The sequence below is a fragment of the Hemiscyllium ocellatum genome, chromosome 1 (genome assembly GCF_020745735.1).
Source record: "Hemiscyllium ocellatum isolate sHemOce1 chromosome 1, sHemOce1.pat.X.cur, whole genome shotgun sequence".
NCBI lineage: Eukaryota > Metazoa > Chordata > Chondrichthyes > Orectolobiformes > Hemiscylliidae > Hemiscyllium > Hemiscyllium ocellatum.
In genome coordinates this window covers 102655735-102675185 of record NC_083401.1, presented here as the reverse complement: position 1 = coordinate 102675185, position 19451 = coordinate 102655735, and the positions used below count along the sequence as shown (strand labels likewise).

General features: G+C 40.0%; 1 protein-coding gene across 2 annotated transcripts in view; it reads right to left on the bottom strand.

The window, feature by feature from the left end:
• atp8a1 (ATPase phospholipid transporting 8A1) overlaps positions 1-18623 on the bottom strand; it is a 345629-nt gene extending 327006 nt beyond the window's left edge. For both annotated transcript variants that reach the window (XM_060824479.1, XM_060824487.1), the window contains exon 1: positions 18469-18623. In XM_060824479.1, coding sequence (XP_060680462.1) covers positions 18469-18517 — 49 coding nt within the window. In that variant the 5' untranslated portion in view covers positions 18518-18623. The remainder of the gene's footprint in view (positions 1-18468) is intronic.
• Positions 18624-19451: the final 828 nt, after the last annotated feature.

Below are 19451 nucleotides of genomic sequence, written 5' to 3'. Positions count from 1 at the left end.
TACTAATACTGTTAAATACCAAGAGATTAAAACATGTCCTTCAAAGGTAAACATGATCATGACATTACCATATTTATATCCATAAATGACGTGAAGGAGCCAAGACTAGGGTGGACAAAGTTAAAAATCACAACACCAGGTTGGAGTCTAACAGGTTTATTTGGAAGCACTGGCTTTCGGAATGCTGCTCCTTTATCAGCTGGTTACGGAGCACAACACAACCATCTGATGAAGGAGTAGCACTCCGAATGCTAGTGCTTCTGAATACACTGTTGGCCTATAACCTGGTGTTGTGTGATTTTTAAATATATCCAGAAATGATGCTTTTATTTGTGTACAATAAAATTTCATAACAAAAGGTTACAACTATTTAAGTGGAAGATAAGCTGTAATTCATAAGAACATGGGGTTCTCAGCATTTTATTAGGGTTGGTTCTACCAGATAAAACTGTTATTTGGGTGGAACTCTGGCACACACTAACATATCAGCAGCACAGAACACCATTCAGACATTATATGCTATCACACTGAGCCAATCCAAAACCAAAATGATCAAGAAACTGGACATTAAGAAAAATGCTGGAAATGGCAAGTCTCACAGCATTTGCAGCCGGAAATCCAGTTTGTATGAATAATTTGCTAATTGTCACTAATATATTGAGTATACAATGAAAAAAGTGTTTGTCACCACAATCCAGCACCATTTTGAGGTACAATGAGGATAAAAAGAAATTACTTAAATAAGAGTTCTGTTCAATTGGGAGTCAAACACAGTTTCTGCAAGAATTCAGGCTCTGGGCTTACTGCCGCTGGGGGCCCAGGCTCACGGCTGCTGGGTGTCCAGACTCCGGGCACAATGCTGCCACTGCCAGGAGTCCTGTTAAACGCCGTCAACACTGCAGTCATGTCCTACCAACACTGCTCCGACCCCGAAGATGAAGAAAAAAGGAAGAGGAGAAAAGATGAAAAATACGTTGAGAAAATGATGTCACCAGTCTGGAGCGAATGGACACCAGTGTATCTGAACACTGCTTAGTGTACTGGTGCCATTCTGGATTTCACCTCAGGTTGATGACCATTCGTCCAAATGATTCTGATTAAACACCAGCAGCCAGAAACGCCAGTACTTCTCTCTTCATGAATGCTGCCAGATTTGCCAAATGTATCCAGAACTTTTGGTGATTTTCTAAAACCACTAAAAGCAAGTGACATAAAGCTGGTCCTTTTTCTAAAAGCTGTCCCTTTTCTCAAGGATATGGTGTCCTTGTTTTTTTTTTCACAGGGGTCGTAAACCACTTAGGCTCCAGATCAACTGGTTTGGTACAGTGATAAAAGGATATTGAGAGGCATTTTGGTTTATGTGAAAACAAATGAGTCTTCAGACTTTTATGTTTCAGAAGCAACCTGTATAGTCAAGAGGGTATGGCCAGCTCTCTAGCTGGGGAGTTCAGTTCAGAACTTTAGTTAGGCGTTCAACGGTGGGCTGTGTGGAAACAAGCTGCTAGACTCTCTCTCTTTCTACCCTTCTAAGTTTGACCTGCAAGCCTCTGTTTCATTTGTTCTCTGTGTTTAAGAGGTTTGTTTAATGGGACAGTTGCGTATATTCGGAACAGTATAGTTAAGTCTAGCTTGTGATCATCTGTGCTCTGGGGGTATTCTATATTCTGTTCTTTGTGTTTTATTCTATAATTTTGTGAATAAATCTTTTTCTGTTTTAAAACCTGGTAGTCAACCTAGCTAACTTACACTTACAGAAACAAATTGCAAAGTTATGGTCTGGGTTGCTTGAGAATGGTTTGAGTGGTCTGGCCTAGTCCATAACAAAAAAGTTTTTCAATTTTTCTACCCTTTCCTGTTCATTTCATACTCTAGATATTAAATCATTTCCCTTTTTGTTTTGCAGTGTGCGGATTAGTTTAAATTATTGATTCCAATAGTCCTGCAATTATTCCCTGAGAAGCCAATGAATCACTAACTCTTCATGAACAAATCATCAACAGTTCACTTCTCTGATTAATTCTTGATGGTGAAATCAACTAGTTAAACTGATTTACACCACTAGTTGCATCATATGCATCTTCAATTAGAATTTTAGCAAGTAACTGAGTTATTTAACTCCTCCTTGCCTTATCTTTAAGGATGAAATAAATCAAGTGTGCAATGCATTTATTGATTACAAATACAAACCTTTGACATTGAGTGACCACACAAGAGTAGCAGTCAGATTTGCTTAGTGGTTTGAACAACAATTAACAGACTGTCAGTTAAAATGCAATTCAGTGGCGTATCTTAAATAAGGACCCTGTTTGTGCTTGGTTATTACTTTTTACTCATTCACAGGCTGTGGCCATTATTGGCTAAGCCGGCATTCATTACTCATTCCTGGCTGTCCTTGAGAAGCTGGTGGCCAGTTGAATTGATGCACTCCATTTGCTGTAGATAGACTCATAATGCTGTCTGAGGGACTCTTGGATTTTGACCTATTGACACTGAAGGAACAGTCAATAGTGTGATGGCTTGGAGATGAACTTTCAGGTGGTTTTCCCATCTATCTGCTGCCCTTGTCTTTCTATGTGGTAGTGGTCATGGGTTAAAAGATTAGTGAGATTAAATCTTTGGAAAGTTCAGAATTTAACATTATAAAGTAGCCAATGTTTGAATAGATTTATTGTGTAACTTAATGATTCCTTTGGGCAACAGAACTATCTGTTCCAGGTGGATCCACTGCTGCTGATACCAAAAGGCTCAACTTTCACCATCCTTGTTATCTAACATTTCCCAAGCCACGTGCCACTCAACTCACCAGTACCCAAAAGAGTCAGACAGTTTAACTTCTTTAATCTCATGTCTACCCCAAGTGTGCTTGTATTTATAAAGGATACCATTCCATATCTCTTCACTAACTACTATAGAGAACAAAAAGAGGTAAAAGGTAGAATCACCATAGTCTTACCAGAGGACTGTGCTACTCTCTCAGCCACACGACTGGTGGTGATTTAACCTGAGGGTCATGATGCCTCAGGCGAGGGGCAAAGTTGAGGAGAGTCCTTCGTAGTAAACTCAGCCGGTGCAGGAATTAAACCCACTGTTAGGATTCTTGCAAACCCAGCCATCCAGTCAACTGAGCTAACTGACCCTCTAACAAAAAAGAAATTCCGCATCCAACAGAAAAACTACAGCCTGTCTAAGGGAGTCTACGAAAGGAAAAATAATCTCCAAATGATTATGAGTTTCAACAACAAACTAGGTCATTAATTTCCACTTGGGGAAACGTCCCAAATTAGTAGTGTTAAATTGAAATAGTAATTCATAAATCAAGTAAGGAAATGGAGAAATACTTACCCCAGTTGTGAGCATGTGGAACTCATTGCCATTGGGTGTGATTCATGCAGGAATTCCCATGCTAAGGGTTGCAACCTGCACTGCGGTCAAGCAACTGGGCTCATGTGCTCCCCCTTCTTGAGGCGGAAACGGCACCTGTGGTCGGTTCACTGTAATGAGGCAGCTCTGACATTTGTTCAAAAGCAAATGATATAACGTACACACAATTTGTTTTTCTTGGTGGGTAAGGCCAAATTAAATGAGATTTAAGGTCTGATCGCTGCATACATAATCTGCAAAATGCTCAAGAGAAAAAAATATCTTTTGTCTCTAATGAGACCCATTCTCCATGACCTCTAGCTCATATATACAAATGTACACATCAGCTCTATAGTAAAAATAGTACAATACAATTGTAGACTATCCACTTATTCCACATTATAAAGCACTTGTAGGTTATATTTCCCCTATATCTGGAAAATTACCTCTCAGGTGTTCTGAACTACACACAAGTACTGTAGACAGAAAACTAATCATGGATCACCAAATGTTATATTTTCTATAACAATTTTTTTTAAGAGCTTTACCTTACTAAAATGGGTGCGGCTGCACATAATTCTTCAAAGTGAACTTCAAAGTAGATAGAGCTTTTAAAGTTTTATTTGCACAATCGTACTTTACACCAATTTTTTCAAAAGCTTAGCAAGATGACAGAAATAGGAAAATATAGTGCTGTGAATATAATTTGAAATGTTGATGTGAGGAATAAGCTGGTGGTAAGATCCATGTGACATTAATCAGAAGGAAGAGTGGGCCATCAGTATGATCATGGCTGGTCTGATTACCCCACATTCCCATCTGCCTGGGATAAAATTTCATCCCTTTGCTGATCAAGAGTGCATATGTACATTTAACTCCATCTTAAAAATATATAAGACTCTCCTTCCAACGTCTTTTGATGTTGTCCCCCACAATCAGGAAGAAATACTTCTGGATATGAAACAAAGCTCATGCAAAGTAGTCAGGAATGAAGAACAATGTGGGCTGAGAAATTAACTGGACTTACTGTCGATTAAAAAGAAAAAAGCAAATCTTATGATCCTAAAAACAATTAGCATGAAATGACTTGAAAAAACAATATCTGAGCGATACATGAAATTGGGCAGCAATTCATGGCAAGAAAGATAACAAGAATTGCATGCCATTGGACAATTTGCATGGTACTGCAGTTAGCTTTGCAACAACACCATCACTCCTAATACTTCCTCATACCTCATAACATATTCCCATGCAATTACAAGTGTAACATTTACCCATTCAGCTTCTCTCTCATTGTCCAAGGCCCTATTTACACCTTTCCAGGTGATGCAACATTTTACCTGCACTTATTTCTACCTGGTCTACTGTATTTGTTGCTCACAATATGGTGTCCTCTACACTGGCAAGACCAAATGCAAGTTGGGTGACCACTTGATTAGATGGGCATATTTGGTCAGCATGGACAAGTTGGACTGAAGGGTCCGATTCTGTACTGTACATCTCTAATACTCTATGACTTTGCCGAACACCTCTGCTTGTTCTGTAGGAATAACCCTGACTCTCCAGTTGCTTGCCATTTTAAGGAGCTTCCTTTCTCTTATGCGAACATTTCTGTCCTAGGCTGGCTACAGCATTCCAAAGTGCAATGTAGGTTTGAGGGTCAACACCTAATTTTTATTTAGACACTTTATTTTAGGATTTCAAGACTGAACTCCACAATGTCAGAGGCTGATCACACCAAGGCTGATCCAAAATCATGACCTTTGCCACCCTGAAGGACAAAGGCAGCAGATATATAGGAAAACTGCTACCATAAACTTCCACTCCAAGTCACTCATCATCCTGATTTGGAAATATCACCATTCTTTCATTGTTGCTGGATCAAAATCTTGGAACGTACCAATACTACTGTGCACCTAAACCAAATGGACTGCAATGGTTCAAGAAGGTAGCTCACCATTCTCTCAAGGACAATTATTGATAAGCAATAAGTACTGGGCTAGCCAGCAGTGCCCACACCCCATGAAGGGATAAAAACATTGCCATACTAAAATTATTAAAATCTTTGTTACTGGGGCTGCTACCACAGGTGCAGGTGAGAAACAGCTTTGCAGCATGTTGTGGGGCTATTTTGAAACAGCTGAACTTTAGGAAATCATATTTGGATAATGTTCCCAAATATTTAATACCACATCAAAATGAACATTTTGTTGGTGTATTGCTATGTGCTATTTTGATGTTCAGGTTTTCAAATACATGCAGACCTTGCTCTGAGGACCATATGTCTCTTTTATAGAATTAAAGCATCCTGAATATCGAGCAAATAACTATAGCTCACTTCAAAACCAGTAGGGATCTTGTGGCATAACAGCAGAATGCCTAGCTCTGTCACAAAGAACTGTCATAACATACACCTCTAGCAGATTCATCGAAAAAAAACACTTGAGCTGCCATTACTTCATGCAAATCACTTCAAAATGGGTGCAGATCAGAAACCATGTGCAAGGGTATTCAACCTTCCACTATTTAATAGCCTTAAATGGTCAGCTAGCATTCTAGGACCTGTAACATGAGACAGGTATTTAATTAACTTCCTCCAGGCTAATTAGATTCATGTTAATGAACTACAAACTGAATCTATTTGATCAGACAAGATTTAAAATTAGTGTAAGCATATACGTGATTCATCATTTTAGCATATCATTTCACTAAGCAAATTTAAGATACTACAGCTAATACCAAGCAAACAATCTAAGGCAGTGGCAAGTCCCTTTTCTGAATATGCAGTTCCCATTGCATTTCCTGGCACGCAGTTGCCATGGAAACATTTGAACTGCATTATAGTCAATGATTTGAAATGTTCCTGCAAATTGGGTTTACAGCAGGTGTTCTGAATTTGTATGGCAAGATACATTTTCATTATTGAGGTTTACAGAGCATCTGAATCAAAGATTCTTTTGTTTTGTTTTGACGTTTAGGACTGAAAGTATGGCAGTACATTTTCTCTCTAACATGAGATTATAAGGATGATCTGACTAAAGCATGGATAATTAGGGAATATTTGATGCTTTAGGTTCTTGCTGCGAAATTGCTAATTTTATATGTAAGAAAATACAAATAACAAATCAGTGATAATATTGCTGTAAATCATCACAACAGTATGTTGGAACAGAGGCTTAAGCTGTTTTGTAAAACATGTAATTGTGAAAAATATTGAAATTCAAGAGTTGAAAATCCAATATTAATTTCTTGGAATGGAGTGATGTTTGATTTCTACTTTGTTGTGGAAAAAGTGAGGTCTGCAGATGCTGGAGATCAGAGCTGAAAATGTGTTGCTGGAAAAGCGAAGCAGGTCAGGCAGCATCCAAGGAACAGGAAATTCGACTTTTCGGGCATAAGCCCATCCTAATGAAGGGCTTATGCCCGAAACATCGAATTTCCTGTTCCTTGGATGCTGCCTGACCTGCTGTGTTTTTCCTACTTTTTTGTATCAATCAGCTGTCATCCCCTATCCTACCCACCCAATGGAAGGTGTTGCAGAACTAAAGAATATTGAAATGATTTGAGTGAAGCATTTTGCTCGGAGACCTAGTATTAAGGTTTGGTTTTAAATGTTCATATCTATCTGCTTGATTTGGACAACAGACTGTCATAAACAAAAGATATACAAATGCATCACTATCACAGATTACCATATTCATTACTTTAAATGCTGCATTAACTGCAGCTTCATTTCTTGTCACCAGTTAATTAAAATATTCTGGTGTGCAAAGTTAATGTCCGATCAGAACTGCAAATTATCATCAATTACTAAGTTTGCCTTGTTGGTGGTGACCACTCGGTCTTCGCCATAGTTAAACACATCATGGATGAAGTTGTTACCTTTATCACTGAACTACAACACCAATATTGTTAATTATAAAAGGGTCACTGAGGACGGCAGAACCTGCACGAATCTTCCACATTGGTTGGAATCACCTTCCTCAGCAAAACAAGTTCTAACATTGTGCTTCATCTTGCTCGCTCAACCACTCCAATGCCTCCACTGTTAATGAAAGGACAAGACAAGAACAGAAGAGTAAAGGAAAAGAAGTGATATACAGATTCTGGAGGAGAAACAGAAATAACAAAAGAAGGGAAATGTGAAAGAGTAAAATAAATAATAATAGCTCGATTATTACAAAATAGGTTTGTAAATGTTCACTGCAAAGTCCAAATTTCTTTATTTTTGATTGTGGACTGAAATGGGTTTAGGTTTGATTTTAAAAAAAACAAGCTTGTGGAAAGGATGACACTTTGTAAAAGCAAGTCACTGACACTTCTTATAAGTGCCATTTACACTAATATTTGTTTGGAGGGGTGTCTGCAAATAGGTTACTATACACAAGCTGGATCTGTTGAAGTGTACAAAGGGAGATTTGGCTGGTAACAAATTGCCTGATTAGTGTTGTGGAATGGCAGATAATTCTCAATGCCAAAGGCCTTCTACCGGCCAACTACAGGGTGATTGCCCTTAGGTATCTGAAGTGCTTGTGGGTGTGAACAAGATGGTCAGCATCTGTTAACTCTGCCCTTCACTAATAGTTCAGACCTGAGGAAAGCCAGTTTATTTCCCTTGGCGAAAGTGAAGACTGCAGATCAGAGTCGAGTGTGTGGTGTTGGAAAGGTACAGCAGGTCAGGCAGCATCCAAGGAGCAGGAAAATGGACATTTCGGGAATCCTGAAGAAGAGTTCCTTCCTGAAATGTTGATATTCCTGCTCCTCTGATTTTGCTTGACCTGCTGGGCTTTTCCAGCACTACTCTAATCTTGAGTTTATTTCTCTCATCACCCACTCTAAGTGGAGGCTTTTAACCAATAAGTCAGAGCTTTCATAAATGTGAACCAGTCACCCTTTGCCGCCTGCACACAAATGCAAAAAAATTATTTAAGTGAACCCTGTGGACAGGGATTATGAATTGCCTTCCCAGTCATTGCCTCCACCCATAGCACCTATTTTATTGGTATCTGTCCTCATGTGTGTATATGGGGGGATTTTAAAAGGTTGTTAGAAATTTAACCAGTAGAGTTATACATTGACAGATTATAATTGATTAACTGTAACTAGAATCTATTTATTTGCTATAAATAGTCATTTTTGTTAAGTACAGAAGCCTGGTCCCTGCTTTCTCAAACTGTGTCTAAAAAGATAGGTAAGTTGGAGAATTTTGTAAAATTTTGTAAAATCTTTAAAATCTTGACTTCAAGAGATGATTTCCAGTGCACTATCCCAGTGAGCTTTCCCAAAAATATAATTGGTGCATCATAATTTCATCAAGATTTCTGCAGAAATTATGCTCCTTCTTACATTAATTAGGCACAATATTTCTAAACTTCATGCTTTTCATTTCTTTTTGCATGTTTTGCATGTTATTATTCTGGTAAATGTTTGCTTTATGGTTGCCAAGTATATCTTTTCTGAGAATTGGTGTCTAATGCTGAATACAATGCGGCAAATGGGACCATTTCCTAACTTTTGTACAACAACCCCCTCAACATCAAGATCAACATTCATTTCGCCCTTTGATTAAATTTTGTCCCTAAATAGTTTTTTTTAAAAAGTGATTTCTGTCCATCAAGACCCAGGTACCTTTGCTTCACCACAGTTCAGTCACTTATTCAGACCTAAAGTGGATGGCCTCACAATTTTTTACTCATGTCCATCTGACAACTTTGCTGACTCACTTCTCCTGTGTTTTTGCAACTTCCTACTCTCATTCACATATTTTGATGTGCGGCTTCAGTGTAATCTAAAAACATGAACGTATGGTGTGAACTTTCATTCCTTCAAAGCCAATCATATATAAAATGCTCCTGTACAGATCATTTGTCATAATGCGTCAATTAAGTCCTTTACTCTCATTTTTCTCCATTCCTAACAGCTCATGTTCAAACCTACCTTCAATTCAATGTGGTTTCATTTTTGTGGGCCTCTTGTGCATGTTGAACAACACCTGCAAACCACATAAACAGACACACCCCTCTCCAACATATTTGGCACCTTCACTAAAAACAACTCAAGTATTCAACTATGATCTCCTCTTCAAAAATCCATGATAACATCCTTTCATGAGTCCAAGAAACCTGTCAGGAAGCACTGTACCACTGTGATTATGTTATTAAACTAATAATCTAAAGATCTTGACTATGATCCAGAGAAAAGAAAATCAATCCCAGCATGGAACCTAGAAAGTTGAAGTCAAATCAGTGAAAGAAGATATGAAATAAAAAGCTACTATCAGGAATAGTGACCACAAACTATAAATCTATTGCGATAATCCATTTGACTCATCAATGTCTCTTCGGGAAGGAAACATGCTGTCCTTACCAAGTCTGCTCTCATTGCGATTCAAGGCCCACAAACAGCTTGAATAGAATAGAATCCCTACAGTGTGGAAACAGGCCATCCAGCCCAAAATGTCCACTCAACCCTCCGAAGAGTAACCCATCTAGACCCTTGCCCTATTACTCTACATTTATCCCTGACTAATGCATCTATTCAACACATTCCTGAATACTAAGAGCAATTTAGCATGGCAAATTCACCTAACGTGCACACCTTTGGATTGTGGGAGGAAGCCGGAGCACCTGGAGGAAACCCACGCAGACACAGGGAGAATGTGCAAACTCCATACAGCCAGACAGTCACCGAAATCGAATGCAGAAATCGAACCCAGGTCCCTGGCACTGTGAGACAGTAGTGCTAACCACTGAGCCACCATGCCGCCCCAGCTTGGCCGACTCTTACCTGCTCTCTGAAATGACCAAGAAAGCCACTCAGGTGCATTTAAGATGATGAATCACCATCACCTCAAACGGATATGAGGAATGGGCAATAAATGCTGGTGTTTCCAGAGATGCCCAAATAGAGTCATAGAGATGTACAGCACAGAAACAGACTCTTCGATCCAACTCGTCCATGCCAACCAGATATCCCAACCCAATCTAGCCTCACTTGCCAGTACCCGGCCCATATCTCTCCAAACCTTTCCTATTCATATACGCATCCAGATGCCTTTTAAAGGTTGCAATCACACTAGCCTCCACCACTTCCTCTGGCAGCTCATTCCACATACGTAACACTCTCTGCATGAAAAAGTTGCCCTTTAGGTCTCGATTAGATTACTTAGATTACTTACAGTGTGAAAACAGGCCCTTCGGCCCAACAAGTCCACACCGACCCGCCGAAGCGCAACCCACCCATACCCCTACATATACCCCTTACCTAACACTACGGGCAATTTAGCATGGCCAATTCACCTGAACCGCACATCTTTGGACTGTGGGAGGAAACCGGAGCACCCGGAGGAAACCCACGCAGACACGGGGAGACGTGCAAACTCCACACTGTCAGTCGCCTGAGGCGGGAATTGAACCCTCTTTCCCCTCTCACCATAAATCTATGCCCTCTGCTTCTGGACTCCCCCATCCCAGTAAAGACACTTCATCTACTTATTCTATCCATGCCCCTCATAATTTTGTAAACCTCTATCAGGCCACCTCTCAGCCTTCGATGCTCCAGGGAAAACAGCCCCAGACTACTCAACCTCTCCCTATAGCTCAAATCCTCCAACCCTGATAACATCCTTGTAAATCTTTTCTGAACCTTTCCAAGTTTCGCAACACCCTTCTGATAGGAAGGAGACCAGAATTGCACACTATTCCAAAAGTGGCCTAACCAGTGTTTTGTACAGCCCAATATGACTTCCCAACTCCTGTACTCCTCTGGCCAATCAAGGAAAGCATACCAAATGCTTTCTTCACTTTCCTATTCACTTGTGATTCCACTTTCAAGGAGCTATGAACCTGCACTCCAAGATCTCTTTGTTCAGCAACACTTCCTAGGACCTTACCATTAAGTGTATATCCTGTGATTTAAATAAGTTACTGTCTGCCTTACAATTGATAGTGAACTGACATATCTGCAGTTATTTTGTTTCTCATTCTTGCTGAAATAACCTACAAATTTGCAACTTTCCAAACAAATTAGATTTGTTTTTTCAAATCAATCTGATCAGAAATGTTATGACAAGTCTAGAGCAGGTGAGACTTGAACTTGGACCTCTTGACTCAAAGGTCAGGACGTTACTAGTTCAACACAATTTACTAAGGTAAATTTAAAGTCAGCAATTAAAATTACATATACCTAAAGGTTTAATGATAGGATAATCAAACAATCTAATTCAGACTAATTCAATCTAATATAGACAAAAGGAAAATTGTACTAAAATTGTTTATTCCATACAAGTTTGGCAGCATTAGAGTGAACAAAGTCCACTTTGTTCTCGGTCTTCTATGCACAGACATTCAAACTAAATACAAATGATAAATTTTCACTTTGGTAACAAAGTCCAAATACTTCACTATGTAATACACCACAGTGAGATGGAACACAGAACATCATCTTTAAGCTCTTTGTTTTGATCTGGGGGTGTTGCCATATATCCCCATGGTAATTCTGAATGAATCAATGAGTGAGGGAAATAGACAGATAGTCTGGCAGTTCAGTACCTTACAGCTCCAGCAGTACGCACATTCATTATTCTCATCAATATATTCATTGCATCAGTGGAATTGGGTAAGAAACAAACAGCAGAAACTCTGCAGCAGGATGGGCAGCAAGTAATTCAAGGCACAGTAAGGTCTGTAAGAAGGCAGCATGCTCACCACATAAATTGAGTAGGATATAAGGAGAAGAATTGAAGGCAAAGGTGCATGACACAGAGTTACATAATGGTAACAGCACAAAAAGAGGCCTTCGATCAGTCATACCTGTATAGGCTCTCTGAAAGAGCTTTCATTTAATGCCACTCCTCTGTGCCTTCCCCCAATCCTGTAAAGTTTCTATTTTCAGATACTGATATAGCTCTTAACTAAAAGTCATGACTGAATTTGTCTCCGCTTACTAATTGAAAACCAAATTGTAAACAACTAATTTGTAGAAACAAGTGTTGATAAGCTAGTTTAGATAGTTAAATATTCCGTGACCAACTAATTTACTACTATATAAAACTGCAGCCAACAAGTGGTTGGTGAATCCTCCAATAAGAAAACATCAGCAAAAGGTCAAGTGCAGACAAGGAATTCACCTCATCCATGGTAAAAGCTGAAGATATGAACTTACAGGGTAAGAAGCATACTACCAGGAAAGTGAAAGACTTTTTGTTTATTTTTGTTCTTTTAACTTTTTCTTCTCAGGACAATGTCTCCAACCTACTGTAATCCACATGCCCAGCTCCCTTGAAAGTGATGCATGTCTTCCTTCCTTAACAACTGTAGTGCTTACATTTACAGTCTTTCAATGACAGTGTTCAGCAGGAGATATGAAAAAAAAGGCTCTAGCAAAAGTAATGCAACAAGTGTCCAAATTAAGGACATACATGATTTACAGGGAATTTGGAGGTGACTGTGTTCCTCTGACATTGCTGTTTTTGCCCTCAATTGTAGAAGTCACAGGGAAGGAAGTGCTGTTAAGTAATTTTGATGATTCAGTATTCTGAAGATTGCATATATTGTGGTGAGAATAGCCAAGAATAGAGAGGTAAATATTTAAATGTGAATCAAGTGAGCTTCTCCAGCCTGAATAGCAAATTGCTTGATTACAGCTGGCAAGCATTGAATATTCCATCACACTCCTGATTTAAACCTTGTAGGTTTTAACTCGCTAACCTTTCCTGGGTAACTATTAACCTTAAGGAAGTCAGAACCCTCCAATATCTGTGGCTCAAACTCCGGATTATGAACAGTTTTGGAGTGTTCCAGATGCCAGGCACTTGTCCCCAAGGGAATATTACTTGGTAATATAGAACTTAAATATTGCTAAAAAAAAAGACAAGATTTGAAGGCCTTCGTTTTGCACCCATCAGAATCAGAATACAAGCAACAGACATGGAAATAGGAGACTAGTTTATACAGCATGAAAAGTGTGCTGATTAATCAGGCCATGATTACCTTGGAGATGTAACAAGAACAGGTAACTGTCAATCTTAATTCTCAGATCAGTCAGATAAATTCTGATGGTTAAGTGTTTCCAGGAATATTATGGAAATTTGTGGCTTCATGACCCCCTTTTTCAGAAAATAGTGCAATAAACATGCACTGCATTCGTCTACGTAAAAGAGGCTGCTGCATATTTATGTGTAGCTTCTCAAGCACATGAATGCATCACCCTGAAAGCCCGACTGATGATCTTAGATTGGTTTCCAGAGGAACTAGTAGCACAGTCTGGATTATTTAATAAGTTATTTCTGATAACAAAAACACTTCTAATGGGGATGCCTCTCTGAAGCTGGCAAGCATGAGTTGGTTGAGCACAATTGGCAGACTTCCTGCTGCAAATGGTTAACAGGGCATTTGTTGGTATGGTCTGCCAATTGTTGGGATGCAAGTTCTAGATACCTGGCATCATGCCAGCACTGAAACTCAATCAAATTACTCATTTGTGTGGTAGGCAAAACATTTTCTTGGTTTGACTGAAATAGCCTGTTTTGGCGGAGAAGTATCTCCTGTGGATTTGCTGCAGAGTAACAGCATTTACCTTCTTCATGTCTTCAAATTTTCAAAAAAATGCACAGCCATTCAGTGCATAAACAAACACATGGTTACTTGCATTCCAGCTAAAATGAGCAAGACTAAAAATTTCAACAAATTGCCTCTGTTTAGCAATGTTTAAATGTCAATTACCTGGGTAATTCCCTTGGAGTCAGCAGAGAGGATTTCTCGGTGGTTCTGACACAATCAAATCTACTCCACTGCAGCAAATTATTCCCAATCAAAAATCCTAGGCCATTGTAATGTATTGTAAATTTTAAAAATTAACCTTGAAACACAAACAATACTTGCAAAATTGTAAGAAATCATTTATTCTCTCATGTTATACATTAGGCAACTTCCGTTACTGTACAACTTTCTATGCCTCGTGGATGAGAGGCCATCATTAATTGCTACTAGAAATAATGACTCAAATGTAGCCAAAACAAGGTAAAGTTTCTGGGAGCCACTTCGGTTCCATCACCTATCACAGACACCAGTTACACATATCAACAAGGTTACCACCAAACTTCCAACAATTAAAGCTTGTACTTATACCATACCTTTAACATAATAGAATGCCCACAAGTGCTTCACAGTGACATTATAAAACAACATGTGACACCACATAATGGGGACATCAGGACATAGAAATAAATAGCTTCAACAAGATGGACATAAAGGTGAGCTTTAAAGAGCCATCAAGCCAAGAAGATGTTTTGCCTCCCACACAAATGAGTAATTTGATTATGAATTTCAGTGCTGGTGAGATGCCAGATATATAGGACTTGTATCGTAACAACTGGCAAACCATATCAACAATGCACCAAAGCAAGATGGAAAGATGAAGAGCTTTAGGGAGGGAATTCCAGAGCAGAGTTCCAGACAATCAAAGAACTGACCACCAATTAAGATGCAATTAAAAGCAGAAAACACAAAGACGACAGAATTAGGTGGCACAAATATGGGAGGGTTGTGGGTCTGGTGGGGATTATTGAAACTGGGAAGAACAAAGGAGGGATTTGAAAAAAGACAGACTTTTAAAATCAAGACATTGCCTAACTGGAAGTCCACAAGGTCAGTGAGCACAGGACTAATATAGTGAACTTGGTGTAAGAAAGTGCATGAGCAATTGGGTTTTGGATGATCTTAAATTGATACAGGGTAGAAAATGAGGTAAGGTAGTGTCTTGGGATAGTCAATTCCTGAGTTTACTAAGGCACAGAAAAGTTTGAACAAGAGATGAGCTGGGATAAAAGGCACAATAGAGCAATGTTACTAAGCTGGATTATGTCATAGTGATTGTGCATAGTAGCAAGATAAAACATGACACCAGAGTTGTGACCAGTTGATTCATCCTTAGACAGCTGCCAGGGGAAGGGATGAGCTTTGTGACCAGCACCAAAGACATAGGCTTTGGTCTTGTCATTTTAAAAACATTATGATGGAAGAAGCAGAGAAAATTCATCTGCACATGCAAGAAATAAATTTGTTTAAAAAAAATCCAAATTCATTGATTAATTTTGGACACTATTACTGCTACACTGAAAACTCTGACAGAAACACATCCTCCCCATCTCTGCATGAATTTCCTCCGGGTGCCCCAGTTTCCTCCCACAGTCCAGAGGATGTACAGGCCAGGTGAATTGGCCATGCTAAACTGTCCGTAGTGTTAAGTGCATTAGTCAGAGGGAAATGGGTCTAGGTGGGTTATGCTTCAGAGGGTGCATGTGGACTTGTTGGTCCAACTGGCCTGTTTCTACACTGTAGGGCATCTAATCTTAAAGAAATGCAATCTTCAGCTTGTTACTTTTTGATTTATGTTTAAAATCAGCTTAAGGTCTAAGTGCCATAAACAGATGTTCCACCTTCAATTTACAGAAGAAAAATTTGCAGAGCATGCTTCTGCCACATCCTGCTGACATTTCACTTATTCATTTCATCAAACCACAAACAGCTGATTTGTCAAACATTATACTGCCTGTACCTTCATAAAAGTGAAAGTAGATATTGCTCTTATACAGCACAGAAATAGAACTCTGCAAAATAGAATGAAACTTGTCATAGTGAAACATGTCAATACAGACTATGAGTAAAAAATGAGGTCTGCAGATGCTGGAGATCACAGCTGCAAATGTGTTGCTGGTCAAAGCACAGCAGGTTAGGCAGCATCTCAGGAATAGAGAATTCGACGTTTCGAGCATAAGCCCTTCATCAGGAATAAGAGAGAGAGAGCCAAGCAGGCTGAGATAAAAGGTAGGGAGGAGGGACTAGGGGGAGGGGCGATGGAGGTGGGATAGGTGGAAGGAGGTCAAGGTGAGGGTGATAGGCTGGAGTGGGGTGGGGGCGGAGAGGTCAGGAAGAGGATTGCAGGTTAGGAGGGCGGTGCTGAGTTGAGGGAACCGACTGAGACAAGGTGGGGGGAGGGGAAATGAGGAAGCTGGAGAAATCTGAATTCATACCTTGTGGTTGGAGGGTTCCCAGGCGGAAGATGAGGCGCTCCTCCTCCAGCCGTCGTGTAGTTGTGTTCTGCCGGTGGAGGAGTCCAAGGACCTGCATGTCCTCGGTGGAGTGGGAGGGGGAGTTAAAGTGTTGAGCCACGGGGCAGACTATGAACCAAAACTCCCATATTAAAGTCTAGATACACTTCAGAACAAATTATGGTTAAGGACAATTTTCATGGGCTATTGCAGATGGACAGTAAATGCTGGCCTTGCTATCGATGTTCATATCTTAAGGCCAATTAAGATTCTTCATTGTCAAGTTAGGAATGTTAGCGCAAAGAAATGTTTCTAACTAGGGCATCCTGTTTCAGCACAACAATAGGCCTGAACAACATTCCTAAAAAAAGATGCTAGTCATTGTTGTGCATTTTCCCCTTTGCAAACATTTAAATACTTATGAAATCACAGTTTGTTCATTTGTCAAATTGTGTTCCTAGTTCTTGGTTTGTTGCAATGCGTAAGAAATCTGTTTAAAAAAAAGGAAGCATTTGAAATGCTGTCATACAGTATGAAAATATTTTGGGTTGGTACAGAAATGAGGTGCATTACAATAGTATGTGAGGAACACAACAGGCAAAGACATTTCACTTCAGTACAAAGAGCTCTTCTGGTGCCATTCTAATCACGTTGTTGGGTATCAGCCTCTAATGGAAAAGATGGATTTGGCCACAGAGTAGGGCATCATAACTAATTCACCAATATATTTTCAGGCAGTATTCAGTCCAATAAGAAGATTTCCAAAAGTCCCTACGACAGCACAAGATGCAGATACAAGTTTTGAACAACATAAAAGTTATTGACAGCAGTAATTCCTTTCAAGTTAATTATTAGGATTACAAAATTGAGGATCACGTTTATTTTCAAACTGTTGCAGAATCCCCACCAGTAAGTCATTTTCTAAAATTGAATGAACAGCACCCTGCTTGCTGGTTTCACAATTCATCGTCTTGACAGTGCGCCTCTACTCCCAATATAATACATGTAATTTACTGAGTAAACATGTTGGCTTCAGATTGTGCATGCGTTTCAAACAGATGTTACATTGACATTTTGACAAGTTTCTTTTCTCTGTATTGCAGTACACAGTGTTACACTCAACTTTAAATTACCAATCTGGATCAGTCTAGCTCAATTACTTGAGACATTCAAATCCATAATGTATTGGGATCATCATTTGTACAAATCAAGCCATTTGGTACATTCAGTCCTTTGAACAGTGAAAGGAACTGAGTAGCTTTCGTACTTCATTAGTCAATTAGCTGCCAAACCATAAGCTCACCGTTTTCAGTTTTACGTTGGACTGCCTTGCACATCAGTAAAAATGAAAATTATGTATAGAAACAGCTACTTTAAAAATAATAAACATATCAGCACAATGTTCGTCTCGCCCCCTCAGCCCAAGATAATTTACTTCAGTGTCTGCACAGTTTATTCACAAACGGTGCCCCATTTATAATCCTGAGTTAGACTTTAACATGTTAATCACTGTTGGCAATGAAAAATATTTTTAAAAAACTTCAGCTTGTGTAGATCCCCGCAATTGAGAGCCGAGAAAGAACTAGCAATAAAGTCAACTGATGCAGTGGGGCTTCAGCAGCTCGGGTCGGCGTTATTAATTTCCACGGTGCGACTCTATCATAGGGGTTCCCTGAACTAAACAAAAATGAAAATACAAGGGGATTAATTCTAGATTGAAGCAAAATTGTGCCTCAGTTCGCAGATTTACTGCGGGGCTGATTCAATCCAACCTACAATGATATTAGGTCCAAAATAAGGTGCAGCAAAACCTGAACAGATTTCCTTTCAGCTATTACTTTGCCAGGGTGAACTGATGAAAGCTATTTTTTTTTAAAAAAGAAAGGAAGCCGCAAAGCGTTTCAAATGGGCTTCCTTGAAATCTTGGGCGGTATGTCAATGCGAGAAATGGCAGCGAAGTTTGAACGCTGCGGAGTGTAAGGGTGTCCGGGAGGTCACATATGGACAGGTGTAATTAAACCCTCTGCTGGGTGGTCTGGGGGGCAAAGAGTCCTTCTTACCTTCCGCTCGAGAGCGGAGCTCTGCCACTGTCTTTCGAACCGGCGGCATCTTCCTAGAATAAGTCAGTACATCGCAACGCGGAACTGAAACTCCGTGCAGTGAAGGACGGCAAGGGGGTTCAGTCTCAGCAAAGCGGCTGCTGGCTTCACCAAACCGGCTCGCCGCCTCGGTCTCTGACTGACAGGTCCCAGAGGACGCGCAGCCGCACAACGCCCCAGCCCAGCGCCGACTCCAGCTCCTCCCCCCACCCCCACACACACACACCCACTCCCGGGGTTGGAGTGTTCCACCTCCGCGCGCGGCCCGGGCAACGTTCCATGGCGCAGTCACTGTCACTCAAAAGACAATGCAACCTCTCGGACGGACTGTGCAAAACCCACTATTGTATTCGGACAATGGAGAATGAGCTCGACAGTGCGACATTATTTTCAGGGCTGTCCTCTCCCACCCCGATATGTCCTCAATGGAGGAGTCTGCAGGGACACCCCGCGCCTGTTGGAAGCTTCTCGCTCTCGGCACGAATTTGAGAGCGTGTGAATTTCCAATTAATGTTTGCAAACAGAGCAATAGCGCTTCATTGAAAGGTGTGTTTGATATTAACTGCATGAAATACAATACTTACAGTCGTATTATTAATTACTGAAAATAAATATCCCTGTGGAGTTTTTAATGAGGTTCTGTAGTTAACACACTAAACCGCAAGAGATTAAATGGAAAGCACATCCGATCAGGAAAAAACCCTATATCCTTCCGAGTTTTTCCCACCCATTTAATGAGATCAGGGACGATATGCTTCCTAATTCAAATTCTAATTCCGTATCTCTTAATAGTCTTGGCTAAAATAATGAATTAGTATCAACCTTTTTTTGTGGAGGGGAGTTTCTCTCACTCATGCCATTACTAGCATTTCCTGCACATCCCGAACTCCTCTTAAGAGGGTGATGGTGAGGTGCCTCCCTGAAGGTGTCTGCAGTGCTGTCTG